Raw genomic sequence first — 17622 nt, 5'->3', positions numbered from 1 at the left:
CTCCATCCCTTGCCACCTCTGCTGGAGATGTTACCCTTTGTTCCCTCCCTGAACTGGAATTTGTCATTAAACCATGACCATCCAAATGAAAGGCTGTTCATAACATGCAGTTTTACCTGATACTCATGTATTTCTTAATGTTTTTTGCAGCTGAAATGGTGACTCTAAACTAGCTGGATGAATCTGTCTGCCAGCTGGCTACTGCAAAAGGGAAGCTCCAGCACCCAACCACAGGCAATGCCTCTTTAACAGTATCACCCTGCATAAAATTCAGAGATGGGAGGAATCCTCCCTCCTTCAGCATCTTTGCACCACCTTCTCAGTTATACACAGACACAGTGCCACACTCATCACAGTTTATTGCTCATTTTCAAACACCTTGTTCTTACTCCAATTGCTGTATTAGAAACAGATACAAAACAAGGCACTAAAAGGATTTTCTCCATATGATCCTGATCCTATGGCTTCAGTTGCATTACATTAAGGTACCTTAAATCACCAGCCTCCAGCTGAGGAGCAGAAGGCAAATATTAAGTGCTTAACATCCAGTACCAGAGGTACTCCTGTATGTTCTAGCCTGCATCATGGAGAATGGGACAGGTAGGGCTGAGACAGGCTGAAAACTCACCCCCCATCTCCCACATTAAGGCTGTACATGCTAATCCACACCAGGCCCTACCCAGAGACATCGAAGCCTGGCTCAGGGCTTTGCACAGCGTTTGCCTGCAGGGCACAGGGAGGGGGAGATTGGGCTACATCCCTGTATGGGATTCCCTGCAAAGTGTAAGAGAGCAAGAGAAAGCAGTTTGCAAACCAGTGAAAGTATTTTGTGAAATATTTTGCATCTGAGAGCTCCTCTGAGTGGGATTGAGAACACATTTTTTGCAATAAGATGGAATTCTGTAGACAAAAGGTGGTCAAGCCTCCACGGTCAGATCATCAAGACTCCTCCTCCTTTCTTCCAGGGGTTGCTACACACTGGGATAATGATCAAATCTGACCAAGGGAGGGATGGGTTCACATTGCCAGGAGATGAAAGACAAATGGAGAATAAAACAAAAAAATTCCATTGTTATAAAGGAGAGGAAGCCTAGAATATAACATGTCCCACACACAATGCTCCATTTTGGCCTGAACTGCCAGTATGCTCTACTTTTAATGCTACTCATTTCCATATAAAAAAGAAGAGCTGCTGAAGGCCACATCTGGTCTTCAAACACAATTATCCTGCCCAGCAACCTCTTACTTTTTAAACACTTCACTGGCAGGCTATCACTTCATATTCAAACTGGAAGTAATTCCAAGCCCAACCACAACAACTTCAGGTAAACTGGAGCACCGCCTCTCCTGCCTACTTAATTCCATATCCTTTGCCTTTTAATAAAGGAGACCCACACCTTTTAATTTTCTGGTTTTAGACAGGATCAGAAATAATAAGAGAACACGTTGGTCCAGGTTACTATAGTCTGTTCACATCTCCTTGACAGATTAAACAAGGAGTTCTTACACCAGGAAGCAGCAGAACACACAGGCCTAACTCTGATAAAGAAAAAAGTTAAATTTATCCCCTATATAATGTGCAATTTTGTCTCAGATGGTGTCAGACTGGTACTCTGCAAAGTCAGGAGCAGCAAAAACTGCATGCCATGCTAGACAGCTGGACACAGCATTTCTGTTTTAACCCAGTTACACTGCCAGCCATCACTGCCAGTGAGGTCAGTGATGAACAGTAATGCAGTTGCAGGGCAAACATGAAGCGTTTTCAAGTGGTTGAACCCATTCAGCCAGCGAGAGAACACACAACCAATCTTGTGGTCATGAGCAGGGAGGATAGGGAGCACCAGATAGGAAAATCGAAACCATGAATGCCCAAATCCAGTAAAAAGCTTTTCTTCTCCCAGGGAATTCTGATGTTAACATGACCAGCTCCATTCTCTTCCCTCCTGGAGCTTGCACAACTAGAAACACGTCCTTGCAGTTTTTCTGACTCAGAGAGCTCTGAGCCAGGCTTCTCTCCTTAACAGCAGGTTCCAAAGTCCTCATTATACTGGAATTTTTAATGTTAAATTAAAAGAAAAAAACAAGGTCCTTATCACAATATGATTAATGGAAAATTGTTGTGCTTGCAGTTACAGGGGTTTGGGAGTTAATGTGCTTTCCTGCACCAAAGCTCTCAGCTGTGGCTGGCTGGAGCAGTCGGAGTCACTGGCCGACAGTCCTTGGCTCACAGTATCAAAGGAAACGAAGAAAGTGCAGATTTCGTGGGACAGGAGTTGGCACTCACTAGAGTACAGCTCCAGCACCACCAGTGCACACCACAGAGATCATCTCCAGGTGCACTCAGACAGTGCCTGCAGGACACAGGATCCACCAACCCAAACCCATCAGAATGCTCATCCCTGACTTCAGGCCATTCTAACCTGCCTTAGCCCACTCCAGACAATCTGACTGTTGGGACCTTGGGTTAGTGAACTGAAGCCTTCCAGTGTAAACATGATTAGTCATGAATCATATACCTATTGCAGTTGCCTATGCAGCTATTTCACAACCCTGTATTAAAATAAATGAATATTTTCTTATCTAGCAGCCAAGTTCCACGTCCTCTTTCTGTTTGTGAAATATTACTTGGCCTCCTCTCTCCACTCCATCAGGGAGTGTGTCATGGCACCAAATTCATCTGCAAAGGCACAAGGAAGGAAAAAGGGCAGAATTCGCTTATTCAGAGGAGAAAATTAGTCTTGAGGTTATTGTAAGACACGATCATTCAAAAGTGCCATATGAAGATAAAAATCTATCAGAAGATCAAAGCTGCAGCCTCATACTATGCAGCTCCTTTTATGTCACTGTTTCAGCTTCAGATGTGGGATTGCTAGTGTGAGGATCCCCACCAGGGAGGAGAGGAGGCCGCAGAAACCAATCATTCCTGGGTTGGTTTTGTAGATTCCCAGCGTATCCAAAGGGCCTGAAAGATCACAGAGGTTCTTCATCAAGTCCAGCAGCAAAGGAGGATTCCTTTTCAGTATCTGAAAGAGCTGGCAGAGAAAACCGTGCACACCATCACTTTTCACACCGTTTAGTTCCTTGCTGTGCTTCTGCCAGAAGAAATTCTCCTTGGTCTGTTCTTCCAGCGCAGCTTGTTCCAGCCTCCAGGAGATCTCATACCAGTCCCTGGCCAGATTCATCAGGAGTGAGCAGTAGTACCACTTGGTAGCCCAGTTCTGCCACTTGGGTTTGTCGATGTCCGGCTGGAGCCCGACGCTCCTGAGCCACAGCACCGCGTCGCACACGAAGTACAGGGCCCGGCTCAGGTGCGAGGCTGTGAGGCAGAAGCGAGGAACCACCTCGGGCAGCTCTGCAGTTCTCCTCGCTGCCACCAAGGCGTGCACCACGTTGCCCAGTCTGAGCACTGCAAGAAACCCCACAAAGGTTAGCACGGCCTGGCCTCACGAAGAAGCCGGCCTGCCACTGTCTGCAAGTACTTTTACAAAACTTAGACGGCTTTGGGCATTTCTGTGCTTAAGCATTTGCTGGAATTAGTGAGGAAAGGGGTGTAAACATCTCAGTTCTGTGTAAACATCACCAGCCCAGGACCTACACACGTGTTTTGTCAATAGCCAGGACTTGCAGCCTCTCCTGCCACTCTGTTCTTGCACCTGGGTGCCCTCTGGACCAGTATCACCCTCAGCTCTGCAGGAGTCAGTGCCAGCAAATAAAGAACACAAACAGAGCCTCTAATTTCAGATGTACACCTCGCTGGATTTTACCTCACTCTGTGGACAGAAGATGTTACTGCATTAATCCTATTGCAATCATGAGCTACAGCTTTCCTAAGTGTCTGTGAAAGCCGGTGATTCACGTGCTGAGCACAGAGACCAAAATCCCTCCTCAAACATCAATCTGTCAGAGGGACTTGTAGCTCCCTGCAAACTGTGTGGAACAGCATATTCCATTTCAAGCTACAACAATCAGGCAAACCTGATTTCACCCGCTGCACAATTTGGGTTTTGTTCCCCGAATGTTAATACAATATTATTCAAAACACTTTTTACACCCTGCTGCCCTGTCACAGTGGCAAATGTTGGCAGCACCCAAGCCTGGTGGAACTACAAGAGCCCTGAATTTAGGTCTGATGTCTGTGAGTGATTTGTTTAGCAGAAGCACGAGAATTATGGCTATGCTGACAAACCAATTGGCCTCCCTACTAGAAATTACCATACTCTGGAGCTAATGGAATAATAAACAAATCCATGGCAATACCATAGATTAGAATATTTGTCTCATATTGTTGCAGTTGTTCCAGGATTGAGCAATTGAGAAGTGGGTGGAAGATCAAGCTGAAAACAAGGGATACAAACATTAGCAACAGCGTAACCATCGTGGATGCAACCGTGACACAGAATGGAGGGATGCAAATGGCCAGGCTGTGTGAGAAGCATGGAAGGGTATGTGATTTAGTGGGGTATAAATGCTAAAGAAAATTAATAAGTAGGATATAAAAGCCATATTGAAGGATGGTCCTTCCAAAGTGATTTTTTTGGATGATGATCTTTTAACGCTGGCTTGTCTCAACCCATCAGCTGGAAGGACTAATGAGCACACAGTGAGCCAGCCTTGCCTTGTAACCCTGCTCTGTCCTTGAACAGAGATGACAGCTTGGCCTCTACAACAACAGCTGACTGTTAACTTATTCCTCTCATCGTTCCAGCAGTAATTCCGATTGCCTAACTGGAGAGGAGGCTGAGGAAGTAAAAAAAGTCTATCTGGCCCTACCTAGCCTGGCAAGCCATGGCAGGGATAAGGTCTATCGACAATTTTGTAAATATACTAAAAGAGGTTTTGTGGCTTAAGATAGGTTAACTGCAGAAAACACAAGGCCAGGAGCTGTTTTACTGGAAGGAACAAGTGAAGAAGGTCTTATCCCTCTAGACACCAGGTACTTACTTTTCCGGCCAGAGCTCATGCTAGATTCCAACTGCTTGAGTTTCATTACCAGCTTCTTTTTATCGGTTTTATTCTCTATTAAATAGCTAAGTAACATGCATGTGTACTGAGTGGCTCTGGAAGGGAAAAAACGAGAGGGGGACACAGGTGAGACACAGACAATCACGGGATGGCAGCAGCAGGACAGGTTTATTTCACAGAATCACAGAATTGTCAGGGCTGGAAGAGACCTCTGGAGACCATCCAGTCCAACCCCACTGTCAAGGCAGGGTCACCGGCAGCGGGTGACACAGGAAGGCGCCCAGGGGGGTTTGGAATGTCACCAGAGAGGGAGACCCCAGGGCTCTGCCACCCGCAGTGTAAAGAAGCTCTTCCTCACGCTGAGGTGAAACTCCTTGCGTTTTACTTTACGGCCATTGCTCCTCGTCCTGTCGCTGGGCACCACGAGCCTGGCACCGTCCTCTGACAGCCGCCTTTGGAGCAGAAGGTGCCCCTGGCCCGCGCCGCGCCAGGGCCGGGCTGTGTGCGGGGACGGGGCCGCGGCCCGGCGGGACGGGGATGGGCGCGGGGCCGCTGACGGGCCTTGGGTCGGTGCTGGGGGGTCCCGAGGGGGACGCCTTCCCCCACACTCACCGGAAGAGCTGGTCGCGGCCCTGGCAGCGGTTGGTGAAGTCCACGAAGCCCTCCATGGCTCGGCGGCACGGCGGGAGCAGCGCGGGGGCCGCGGCCGCTCCGCCCCGCCGCGCTCGGGCCCCGCCCCGCCGCGGAACGCTCCGCTGCGCGCTACGTTCCCGGGCCGGGCTGCGGCACAGAGGCGCCGTTACCACGGCAACCGTCAACAACGGAGCGGCTGCGGTGTCACCCCTAAAGGGTTCCCCCGCCCGGGAGCCGCCGGCCGCACCTGCGGCGGATCCTGCCGGGAAAGCCGGAGGAGCCCGGCCCGGCCCCTCGAGCCCCGGCCCCGCTCCGAGGTCAGGCCGCTGTGAGGGGTGACGGCGGTGGGGGTGGGTCCGCGTGAGCACGGCCCCGCCGCAGAGGTGAAGCTCAAAACCAGCCGGTGTCTTGGAAATGAGGTATAAAACTTCCAGTGGGAACACCTGCTTTCCAAGTTAATTGTTGGGATTTTACCCAGGCCGAATAAGTCCGTTAATGAAGAACAAGCTACTGTTTTTGAATGCTTTGTCATAATTCTTACACGAGCTCGTGACAAAGTTTTTAGGCTCCCTTTCCCTGTGGGCAGCCTGCAGATCCCTGTGTGGCTGAGATCGCCAGAGCAGGACAAAACCCTCGGGTAACAGAGCTGATACAAGGAGAAATGAGCTGTATAGAACAGGGCTGCTCTGGCTATCAACACTGAAAGGAACCCCCCCTTAGACATCATTAATCATCTTTTCCCCCATTACCTCATGAAAGAAGGTATTGAAGGTATCCCCTTCCTTCTTCTGCATCCAGGGTGATTCCTGCATCCGTGGTGCATTTTGCATCTGGAAGGGGAGAACCATGGCTGTGAATACATGGAAGTATCCCCTGGGGATTCCTCCACCATCTGAAAAGGACTGGCCAAAGGATGAGGAAGATTTCTTCCTGCTGGATCCTGATCGAGAGCGTGATGCATTGCCGCAGCCCTTCAGGATGATCAACAAACTGGTGATGCAGGTTTTTGAGAGTGCTATGGAAATCATTGAAAGAAGGGAGACGCTCCGAGAAGCACAAAAACGAAAGGTCCAGCCCAAGAAGTGCTTCCCTACAGCTGAATTCCAGGTACAGAGCCTCTCACAGCAGAGATAGCATTAACCACCACAGCAGATTTTGTCACTCTTCTGTTCATGACCTTCCTCAGAATCCACCACCATCTCACTGGTTCTCTTTAAAAGCCGGCAGCTTTTAAGCTTGTCTGACAGGTTCTGCTTCCCACTCGACTATCACACCTCTCTGGAAAGAGAGAAGCAGGTATTAAACACTAAATTCACCTTGTGCTTCCCAGGCTGGCTCCACCCTTGTTTGCTGAGGAGAAGGTAATTAGTCGGTAGCACACAAGTGGGCAAGCTCAGCTCTGTGTTGTGGTGAATACTCCAGCACCGTGAGCAGAATGACAGTACTGCCTTCCCCATGATTATGTGGGAGTGTCCAGGAGGATACACTGGTGTCTGCTGGTGTTCTGTGATTGCCTGGGGGAGTTCAGCATCCCATCACATCCCTGCTCTAGAATGGAAGGGCTGAGTGCTCCTGAATTCTTGGCCTTTAAAGCCCCTTCTGTTTGTGGGAAGGGGAAAGGTGGGAGAAAACTTCCTCTTTCCTACCACAGGCCAATCTCTGTGACAGAGATGAGAGACCCTCCCCTGCTTTTCTGGGGAAAGAATGTATCCAAGTTTTTCCCTTGTGGAAGAAATCAGCATTTTCTGGTGAAAAGGCCAGAAATATATCATTAGTATGGCTGAGGTGTCCTCCACTGAGAAGGCAGTCGGGTACACTCACCTTTTCTGTTTCTTGGTAGGTATCTGAAAGAGCCAATTGCCTTGCAGTGTCTGGAAAATACGTCTTTGTTGGTCTGTCCGAGGGTGTGGCTGCCTTCAACACGTGTGACTTCAAGGATGTCTGTGCTTGGGATGCAGCCAAGACAGAGATCTGTGCCGTCCATGCCTTGGATTTGGGGAACGAGTGCCATGTCCTGCTTGCTGTGGATGAAATGGGTTAGTGTGACGTGGATTTCCTTGCCCTGGCTGGGGATAACTGTGCTCTGGAGCTGAATTGGCAGCTGCACTACAGAAGACTGCTGGATCAGGAGGAACATTAGGGTGGCTGACAGGTTTCCTAGAAAGCCCTTTAAAGAGGGCGTTAGACAGCTAACAGATTGTAGGGTGACGGGGTGATTAGCAGAAGGTGTGGGTTTGGTGGCCTCTCTGGAGCAGCAGAGGCAGGTGCAGAGCTGAGGATCAAGCACAGTAAAATTTAGGAACATCTTGGGCTGGACGGAAAGAACTAAAAGGCTCGGTATGACCCCCTGCCTGTGACCTGGTCCTGCACCTGTAATAGTTTGTTGGTTCATCTGAAACTCATCAGTTCTGGTGGAAACACTTTTCAGACTGGCTTATCCATCTCTGTACACAATCAAATCTTTACTGGTGCTGGCATAAGGAAGCCAGCATAGGTTTAGTGCTGGAAACAGTGAGATATTGTTCCTTGGGCCCAGGAAATAATGTAGCCCTGTTCACTCTCCTGCACATGTTGTAACATCCATCTCCCAAGAGTGCGGCTAACATTCATTCACTTTTCTCTCCCTCCTCCTGATACTTCTGTATTTCTATTTCAGGGCTTGTCTGGCTCTTCTGCTTTCACAAGCAAAGCTTCCTGCTCGTTAAAATCCTGAATGAAGTGGTAAGTACTGAGCTAATTCCGTAGACTCTGGGCACAGGCTGGGAAGTAATCAATCATGAGGAGTACTAATTGCCCTCAGAAATTTATTCATAGGCAGCAGCACTCCAAGACTGCTGCCCAATATTTATTCTTGTTCTTCCAACAATCTGCCTGGCCTTCAGCCTGTGGAGAACCGTGTAAGGCCATGGAGCTCTCTGAATCAGTGATCTTGCTTCGATGCCAGCCTGTTTTTCCTTGGCAGGAGGATATCAGCCAGCGAAGCACTTGTGTGGAGGAGGTGCTGTCCCGAGGAGGTGATTATGCAGGAATCCTGCTGCAAGGCAAGTGCAGGAACGTGCTGTGTTTGGAGACTCTTGTGGTCTAACAGAGGGGCAGCAGCAATGTTTTTAAAATGCTGCAAGTGGTGTGGGTACCCAGGGACGGTGTTATAACTCTCCCAGTTCCTCCTCCAGCTTAGAGAGCTGCCCGTGCCCCTCCGTGTCCCCTCCTTGGTGTGGATCAGACTGATCCCAAAAGTAAGCTGTTTGGAGCTGCTCAGTGCAGTCCCCAGCTCCCAGGAGACTCAGTGAAAGCAGGTTACCCTCCCTCCAGAAGTACCAAACTCAGTTCTTCCTCTGGCTTGCTATGGCTCACTTTTACACTGGAAAGATGTAGACCTGAAGAATTTTCTCTGCAAACATAGGCCAGAGAACATAGAGAACCTCTAAAAACACTACAAGAAACTCCTTGCTACAACATTCTTCTGTTTCATGGCAGCTGAATCCATGGCAGGCAGGATTTCTGGCCCCATGTTTGGTGGAATCTGCCTGGACACATGCTGAGAATGACACATGTAGCATCCACAGAGAACTAATATGAGACCATGTCTCCATTTCTACTTTCTAGTCTACTACTCAGAGGCTACAAGTCAGATTCTTGACTTAGTAGCTTCATGGAGTTTCTTTGGTGGATGTGGGACCTTGAGGAGTTGAGCTGAGCTATCAGTCTCAGTCAAGCATGTCAAGCATTAAGTGGGAGAAGAGGTGGGCTGCATGGAGTTCACAGAGACTTTACATTTCAAAAAATGCACAAATCTTTTTATAAGAATATAAGATAACAGAGGCTGCTTGCCTGAAAGACCTTTTCTCCTCATTTCCAATTGCTTAACATGCTTTCCCAATGCAGACAGCACAAAAGCTTGGCTGGAGATCTACCAATTGCCTAAGGATTCCTGGCTGAGAGAGATGGAAAAAACCTCAGGAGCTGCAGAAGGGCTGGCTTGCAGTGAGAGGAGGTCAAGCTGCTTATCTGAGGTACAAAACAGTTCCATCTCTCTCTGTGCTATTTTCTCTTACGCCTTTTTGCCCACAGGTCTTCCCCCAAGCCTTGCTGCTGCAGACAGTGACAGCAAGACACAGCCTGAACACTCCTATTGGCCCAAGGGGATGATGTGTGTGTGTCTCTGCAGCTGCTGCAGCCACCCATCCCACGTTTCATAAGGCCTCTGTGCTACTGGGACATGTTTACTCTCCCAAGACAGGCTTTCCAAAGAGATTTCCCTGGTCCCAGGGTTAGTGTTCCTGCTGCCCCTCCCTGAAACTGGCAGCTCATTTCTGAGCAGTATTGCTCCATCTGAGGGGGCCCTGTGTAAGGGTATTCCCACAGGGCTTCTCCCTTATGTTACTGGGGGAAGGTGAAGAGGAGTGGGGATCAGGCAGGATGCCTCTGTTTGGGAGTCTGGCCCTGAAGCAGGGTTTGTGTTTTAGATTACATGCAAGAGGAGCCTGGTGGGGTCACGGCCTCACCCACCTGAGCAGGGCAGAGCCTCTGCCTGTGTGCACGAACCACTGTTACCTCTGGTTCTTTGCCAGAAAACTCAGGATCTACGTGGAGATGGTTCTGCAGAGATGGTCACTGGCCTCAGTGACCATCCCTGAGCTGTCACAGGGAATTTTAAGTGCCGAGTCAGTGCTTAACCCTCCCCTTTCTCACTTTCACCCTGCTGGATTTCACCTCTCAGCACACAGACACCTCCTGCCCAGCACCTTGAACTAACCCCCTGGGATAGCTGCCTCCTAACTCTTTCCTCTTCCTTCAGCAAAGACTTGTCTGGACATTTAAGAGGGAACTGCTTCTCAGCCTTGTCTTTAGGACAAACACCCCACTTAACTTAGCCAAGCCAAAACCAAACACTCAGGCATTCCCTCTTTGCTGATTCCATGTAAACTACCCAAGTTCCTGCCCCTTCCTTCTCAGACATGTCTGATTACTAAGCCAAACCTTTTTTGTTTAGCCCAATGTCAGTGTGTGTGGGGTGGTGATGGTGGTGAGCACACACTGGTGTTGGCCCCCTGTTACAATTTTCTATTCCCAGCCAAGCATATATGTGACCTCCTCCAGTCCTGGGCTCTGTGAAGTAAAATCTGGTTCTTGCTTTCAGCAGACACTCTTCAACCTTTAGTCCTGCTTCTTTTTTTTTTTCTTTTTTTCCCCTTTATTTTCTGAACATTGCTCTGACTCACACAGGCCTGTGCTGCAATAGGAATAATTCAGAGATGGCACAAAGACAGGAGTCTGGGCAAGACATCCTTAGTAATGTAGCTGAAAATGTAGTGACCTCCCTGGAGCTTCTGTGTTTTATCCTGAAGAATGAGCCTAAACCCTGTATCTCCCAGATGGTGCCAGCCAACCTTTGCATACACAAAGGAGTTTTTCCTAAATCTTAGGAAGCATTTGATTCCCATGGACAGGTGAAACTCATTAGTGTAGCACACAACACAGTTCTCAGGCGGGCACTTTTCTGTTGCAGGAGCTTCCCGTGTCTGCAATCCAAGCTGATGTAGAGCTGGATCTCCCAGTGCTCCTGCTGACAGTGAGGCCACCCAAACCCATTACAGGTCAGGACTGATTCTGTATGTGCAGCCTGCAGCCCGTTTCAGGTGGCAAAGGAATCATGGCCCCTATAAATACAGAACAGGTCAGAAAGTTTCAGTAACCTCCTCCCTGGTCCTTTCCTGACCTGTCTTTCTAACTACATGTAATCCTGTAGTGGGAGTTGCTTCCTACCAGACTATCTCACATGTCACCTTTGCCAGCACAAAATACTTCAGGGTATCTCAGAGTGGGTGTCATTACACCCTTGGCTTCAGTGTCATTGGAGAGGGAGGAGGCTGCTTCCTAGATCCTAGCAGTACCCCTAGTTCATCACTGAGTCCTGGATTTATAGAAAAATGCCAAGGATGGGGAGGGGACAGACTTTATGCTGGGAAAATGCCACAGAAAGGCAAGGTGAGCAGGATCCTCAGAAGTCTTCCCCTAATCCCTGCCTTCAAATACTGGAAAATGGACTAGAGATGTGGAAAGTCCTACTGAAGATAAAGTGTGTCCTCTGTGCTTGAAGACAATGCCAGCCCCAAATACCTTCGTGGTGTCTGCTTCTCCAGGGCTGTGCCTTTTCCCTCTGTGTTCCCAATCCAGGCACTAGTTTTAAAGACCCTTTGGATGCCTTGAAGGAAGTGGACGATGACAGCATGCTTGGCTTGGGGTACAACCACCTAATCAAGGATTCCCAGTGGGAGCTGCACGAAGCAATCTTCTGTAGCACTTACCGGGAGTATCTGGAGGGTCAGGGCGTGACCAAGGAGGAGATCCCCAGGTGAGTGGGAGCACCAACCAGGATTTCAGTCCACGAGTCATCCACACAGGGCACTGGGCACTCATAGATGGAAGCCCCTGTCTTAGCTTTGCTTCCTTCATCCCAAGGCTTCAGGGCAGGGGGCTGGAGCCATGCCAGGGCTTGTCACAGTGCTGCCTACTTATCAAAGCCTTTCTTTTACATGTATTTCTTCCTTTTTTCAGACATGCTACCTTTCATTTCCTCCTGCCTAGCCGGATCCTGATGGGACCAGAAATGGAAGTACAGCCAGGTAATCCAAATGGACAAAAAGCTGTTAATCTGTGAAGCATGGTCGTTGCATGACACTGAGCTCCAGTGAGAGCTCAGTGGGTCTGGCTTGCATCCACTCTGTAAATTCCATCTCCAAGGACATAGGCCTTTGTAAAACTGTCAGCTCTAGGACTTATAAGTCAGTTATCAGCATGGGGTAAGAATCTCCGTAGTTTAAAAAACCCCCACTACCTCCCCCCTGAAAAAAACACCAAGCAAGCCCCCCCCAAAAAATGAAAAAGAAGGCATATAGTCAAGGTAAAAATGACAGAGGAGAGGTTATTCTGGTTTAGTTTCTGTGGGAGCAGAGCTTCTCTGAGGGGAACTATGAAAGCTCTAATGAGAGCTTTCTAATGGTGTTTTTGGTGTCCTGGATTGTTCCTTTCTTTGTCCCCAGTCTTCTTCTCTTTTTGTCATCCCCTTCTCTGTACCAGATATTCCAGTTGGCATCGGTGTGCATTGGGATGGAAACCACAATTTCTGCTTGTACTTACTTAACCATTCTCTCAAGGGGAAAGCAGGTAAGAATGTTTTGCTTTTTCTAGCAGAGCACTCTGTGGGGAGTGGGAGTGTTCTGTGGCCAATGGCTGTCATTCTGCCAGGTCTTCATGATTCAGGGAAATGAGGAATTGGGAGGAGAGCTGACTCATATCTTGTGGGTTAGGCTGGCATTTGGATTGTGGGGCTCAGTGTTGCACAGGCTGGCAGTGTTTTTAGTAAAGCCACTCTGGCAGGAGGCTGCAGAATGGTGCATGTTTAATGGGGAAAATGGATGTTAGTACCATGTGAGGGAATGTTCTGCACCTTCTCACGTCGTCTCTCTTCATGCCACTCTGTTTAGATTCTGATCTGATGCCTGATGTTGTGTGGCCATGTGCTGCTCCAATTGCATGCTCGGCTGTCAGTTCCTGCTCCAGGTACCTGGCACTGGCAGGTGAAGATGCAACAATAACTATCTGGGATAAGCACCTAGGTGAGCTTGCCCTTTAGGACTGTATATTGGGATCACTGTCGATAAATTAGGTCTTTGCCTAGGAGTTTGAGGCTCAGACTTAGTGTAAATTAGGGGCTGGTAGTGAGTCTACAAGCAAATCTGAAAGTAGTTTGGATTCAGTTGTCCATTGGATGCTTGGCCAGAAGCTGCCAGCACAGAATGACTGCCCTGGCCTTTTCAGAGCCCATCCAGGGCAAGGCATGGCCTGGAACTGCTGCAGCAAGGACTGGTCACAGTCTTTCCTCGAGGCTGTGAGACAGTGACGGTCACTGCTTTGCCACTGCACTCTCAGGTCATCTTTGAGAGTGTTGTGTCATCACAGTTCAGGCTGCCATCAGTGCTGGTGTCATCCTGCCATGATGCAGGGACTCTCCTGGCAGAAGAATCTTCTTCTGCCATCTGCTTGTTCCCCCTCTGAGTGGGCCACACTCCAAACTAAGCTTTGCTTGGATAAATTACCAGTTCCTTTTTTCTTCCTTCCTCAGGATACCCACTGTCTGTGACTGCCATTCTAGAGGAACGTTTCATCCGTAGTATCCACTTTCTGTGTGGCTCTGCAGCTGCCAGTGATGAGACACCTGGTACAGATCCTGTCTGTCCTGGTGCAGATCCTGTCTGTCCCATCATACAGCTTCTAGTGCTGTGTACAGACAGCTCTTTCTATTTGGTGAAAGCACCCAGGGCTGGGAAGTCCAGCATCACACTCCTGGCAGACAGGTGAGGTAGACTCTGACAGACCTCACTTCAGCCATAGTTATAGTGGTCAGGTCTAACAGGGAGCCCCAGATTTCTGTGGAGTAGAGAGCTTCCTACTGCTCTTACCCAGATGGTTCTGCCATGCTGCTGTCAGCAGCAAGTGTGGTTTTGCTAGTGCTAAAATCCGGTGGTTTGCCAGAATTAAGGGTGTTTCCGGGTTCTTCTGTGCACCAGAACACAAATACTTCTAGCACAGCTCCAGGGCTCACGTTGAAGTATTTGTATCTGTGCCAGGTACCCAGGGGAATTTTTTCTTCTCTCTTCTGCCCTTAACAGAGTAACTTCCCCCTAGAAGTCAGAATAAACATTTCTTGCCATCTTTCTATCATTTTTGGGTTCACTTATCCCCTTGGTTTGAGGAGAAGGAAAGCTATTGCTCTGAAGACTCTGGATTCATGCCTCCATGGCATTTGTATCTCCAATGTAGTTCCTAGGCAGGTTTGCACAGGGATGGGCCTCAGGGGTTCCTGCCTGGGATGAGACAGGCTTTGTCTCTAGAGGGAAGGGGCTTTGTTGGGACTTTAGGCCACCCAGCATGCTGAAAACTGCCACTGTCATTATCACAGCCTCTCAGTACGTGCCAGGTACATGCAATAGCAGCATAAAGCTGTGTCTCTTTTACAGGCCTGAAAATCCAAATCTTACTATCAGTGCAGTGGTGCCTGTCCTGGCCTTCCCCAGTGCAGTGAGTATTACTGCCAGCTCTCTTAACAACTGGGTGGGAACACATGTCCAGCTGTGCTGGGATCTTGTTTCCAGAAAGGATGGTAACTGGGTGCCTAGAAGATAAAGACAACGGCAATCAGATACAGTTCTTCCCTCACATCCTTTCCCAGCCTCCAAATATTTTTAGCATGAAGACTTCCTGCACCTGTTACAGGTCTGTGTGTAGCTGGTAATGCTCACAGGAATTATCTTCCATGATGTTACTCAGTATCCCCTTGCACCCATGTCCTCTAACTGGCCACTGAGGTGCACATGGACAGGTTCAACTGGGAGGTGAAAGGGTTCAGCCATGAAGTTTCAGGCATCAGGGTCAAATATGAGAGGGCATCCTGGGGAGGAACACAAGTCCAGCCAGACCTTTCAAGTGGCCTCAGAAAGTTTTCAGGCATGAGAAGGAAAGGACTAAAAGCCACTCACCATAGCAGCCATGCAGAAGGCTGGATCTGGCTAATTTCTAATGTATTCTGTTGCCCTTTTCTAATCCCAACCTTCAGCATTTTCAGTCCAAGTTCCCTGCTAGGCCTTTTTTTGATCTGCTGTGGCCCTATGACTGTGGGGCAGGCAAAGAAAACAGCATCATAGTTGGGGATATGAGGTCCTGAATGTCATCCCATGAACTTTACAGAAAATGTTTCTCACTTCTTTTACACCTACGAGTCAATTTTGGTGCTTCAGGTCCTGATCTTCTCCTGGGATGGCACAGTGTCCCTGATGAACACTGACACATCACAGACTGTTTGCTGCTTCTGCACTCCACCTTCTCATGCTGTAGCACCCCCCTGGCAGCCAGTGTTCACAGTGGACAGTATGAACTGCTGCCTGCTGCTTCGAGGTGGGTGATACCTTTGGGTGCTCACAGATACACCATCACTGGGCACATTCAGCTGTGCACTGATCCTTGGTAGTTCTTGTTGGATGACTCCTGATGCAGTAGCTAACTCTTCTTGTTTCTGTCCAGGAGATGAGCAGCAGCAGGAAGATGAATTGGCCCAGAGCAAAGCCGCTCAGAGCACCATCTTCCTTTTTGACTTCAATTCCTACCCACTGAAGGAGGCTTTCCCAAAGAAACCAGATTTGTCTCTCAAATCTTTGCAGGAGCTGAAGTGGATTGAGAGATGTAACATTTTCTTACGTGATAGGTTTCACTTTCTGCCAGAGAGGTAAGTGCACCTGCATTATTGTAAGCTGTGGTGTTGCTGAGTTCATGCAAGGTCTCACCCTGGAGCTTCTGGGTTGTTCTGAGTGCTGTGACAGATTTGTGTCTGAGTGAGGTTGGTGTACAGGCAGCTGGATTCCTGACAGCCACCCAGAACCCTTCCTCCTCTCCCTTCTGTCCTTCCTAGACAGCTTCAGCTGTAAGTCAGGATGCCTGGAGCAGGCTTGTCCTTCCAGGTAGAGATGGCTTGCAAGTTCTAATGTGTTTTTGTGCAAAAGTTTGTGCAAGTTTGTCAGGGAATATGATCCTCACGTGTTTGCATATTCCTTTTGATCCCTTTGATCTCCCAGGTAGAGCTGGGATCTCTTTGTACCTCTCTCTTCCCCTGCATTCCCGGGTTCGTGTGATGTTTACATAGGTTTGTGTCGGAGATTCCTCGGTTCGAGGTGGTCCCCGGCAGCCTCGGGGATGATGCATTGCGTCGATGCTGTCGTTAGATGGCGCTGTGACACCTCTTTTTGGGGTCCTTTGCCTTGAATTCTCTTGGGAACCCGGCGTTTGATCCATGTCAACATTTTGCATCTTCTTTTCACTATGCCTTAATTCTCCAAATTGAAACGGGACAGGTGGGTGCAGGTGTGACCTTATAGCACATATTACCTGGCAGCCTTCCCTAATTCCTTGTCTCCAGGGTGAATCCTGTGGAGTTGTCTGCTTAGTTAAGTGCAGAAAAGTGCTATCCTATGCTACCAGCCACCAGTTCTGTTCCTCCTGGAGAGGAGAGGAGACCCTTGTCTGCCTTATACCAGAAAACCGGGCAGACATCACCTCCAGGGATATCTTGCTCCCTGGGAACTGAGAGCTGAAGCCAGAGCAGTGCAAATACAACTGCAGTGTGACCTGTGTCTACAGACATCTACAGACAACAGAAATTCAGAGGTCCTTGCTGTCAGGAACAGTAAACTTGAGTGTTGATTGGCATGAGGGGATCACCGAGGTTTTTCAGACACAAGAAGTAGAACTGCTTAATTGGTAGTGAGCCCCAGGGGCCCTTGGGGGAGTTGTCTGAGCACTGGGGGAATGTCAGGGACTGTTTTTGTTTTAACCACCCTTGTTTCCCCTTTTTAGGCAGCAGGTACTGCTGGAAATGGAGGAGCAGGAATACTGGGATTGTCTGCAGGCACAAGCAGCTGCCATGGACAATGAGAGAGAGAAAGTGAAGGGAGAGAAGAAGCAGTAGCCAGCCTTGCATCCTGGGGGCCAGGCTCATGATCCAGCACTGACATTTTGATAGACACTCTATTCCAATCATCTCTCTCCCAGCGACCTGGAGCATCAGAGCAATCTGGTATGTTACAATAATACAGAGGACCTTAATAAAGTCTTTTCTCCATTAAAAGTCTCTTGCTCTTCATAGGACTGGCATTTCTTCAGACTCTGATTTTCTGTCCTTGTGTTGCTGGAGCTCACCAGTGGGTCTTATTTTCAGCTCCTACCCTGATGGGCAGCCAGCAGCATCCTTGTGTTTAACCAGAGACCTGGTCCTTTCAAAGGAGGCAGCAAATTGGCTGTGGAGGTGTCTGTCATCCCCCAAAGCATAGCAGTGCTAAGCAGCAGTGACACTGCAGAGTGTGACAGGCCTGACACAGGATGTTCTGCAGTTGTTTCTTTTGGCTTCAAAGCAGGAAGTTTTGGGATAAGACCACTTAGGATTACAGCCTGGAAACCCTATGAGAAAGCTTCTGTATT

At 48.8% G+C, this 17622-nt stretch overlaps 2 protein-coding genes across 4 annotated transcripts; one reads left to right on the top strand and one right to left on the bottom strand.

The window, feature by feature from the left end:
• Window positions 1-342: 342 nt before the first annotated feature.
• On the bottom strand, window positions 343-6487 carry PEX11A (peroxisomal biogenesis factor 11 alpha). Of its 2 annotated transcripts, none has more exons than XM_042039318.1 (3): window positions 6345-6487; window positions 4942-5057; window positions 343-3406 (listed from the first exon to the last, which is right to left on the bottom strand). In XM_042039318.1, exons 1-3 carry the CDS (start codon window positions 6485-6487, stop codon window positions 2841-2843), a joined length of 825 nt encoding a protein of 274 aa, XP_041895252.1. In that variant the 3' UTR covers window positions 343-2840. The 2 variants fall into 2 exon arrangements, with proteins under 2 accessions (XP_041895252.1, XP_041895253.1); XM_042039319.1 differs by lacking the exon at window positions 6345-6487 and adding an exon at window positions 5575-5691.
• Window positions 6442-17275, top strand: WDR93 (WD repeat domain 93). Of its 2 annotated transcripts, none has more exons than XM_042039316.1 (15): window positions 6442-6702; window positions 7436-7631; window positions 8252-8316; window positions 8558-8636; window positions 9481-9608; window positions 11105-11192; window positions 11773-11950; window positions 12154-12221; window positions 12676-12762; window positions 13083-13214; window positions 13721-13952; window positions 14616-14676; window positions 15393-15549; window positions 15676-15877; window positions 17002-17275. In XM_042039316.1, the coding sequence occupies exons 1-15, from the start codon at window positions 6442-6444 to the stop codon at window positions 17111-17113; spliced, it is 2046 nt and encodes a 681-aa protein (XP_041895250.1). In that variant the 3' UTR covers window positions 17114-17275. The 2 variants fall into 2 exon arrangements, with proteins under 2 accessions (XP_041895250.1, XP_041895248.1); XM_042039314.1 differs by having other exon boundaries at window positions 15375-15549.
• Window positions 17276-17622: the final 347 nt, after the last annotated feature.

This window comes from Corvus kubaryi, unplaced genomic scaffold (assembly GCF_017639235.1).
Source record: "Corvus kubaryi isolate FWS band 111438036 unplaced genomic scaffold, C.kubaryi_AGA036_p1.0 37394, whole genome shotgun sequence".
NCBI classification, from domain to species: domain Eukaryota; kingdom Metazoa; phylum Chordata; class Aves; order Passeriformes; family Corvidae; genus Corvus; species Corvus kubaryi.
Note: the sequence above shows the minus strand (reverse complement) of the source record. Positions and strands in the feature narration are given on the sequence as shown.

Excerpts from the sequence above, each read along its gene's own strand:
- WDR93 (XM_042039314.1), top strand. The coding sequence starts at position 6,442 with ATGGCTGTGAATACATGGAAGTATCCCCTGGGGATTCCTCCACCATCT. Across the intron at positions 11,193-11,772 it reads GCCACCCAAACCCATTACAG|GCACTAGTTTTAAAGACCCT; the intron begins GTCAGGACTGAT and ends TTCCCAATCCAG. Across the intron at positions 12,222-12,675 it reads AGAAATGGAAGTACAGCCAG|ATATTCCAGTTGGCATCGGT; the intron begins GTAATCCAAATG and ends TCTCTGTACCAG.
- PEX11A (XM_042039318.1), bottom strand. The coding sequence starts at position 6,487 with ATGGTGGAGGAATCCCCAGGGGATACTTCCATGTATTCACAGCCATGG. Across the intron at positions 5,058-6,344 it reads TCAATACCTTCTTTCATGAG|AGCCACTCAGTACACATGCA; the intron begins GTAATGGGGGAA and ends TTTCCCTTCCAG. Across the intron at positions 3,407-4,941 it reads CATGAGCTCTGGCCGGAAAA|TGCTCAGACTGGGCAACGTG; the intron begins GTAAGTACCTGG and ends GGTTTCTTGCAG.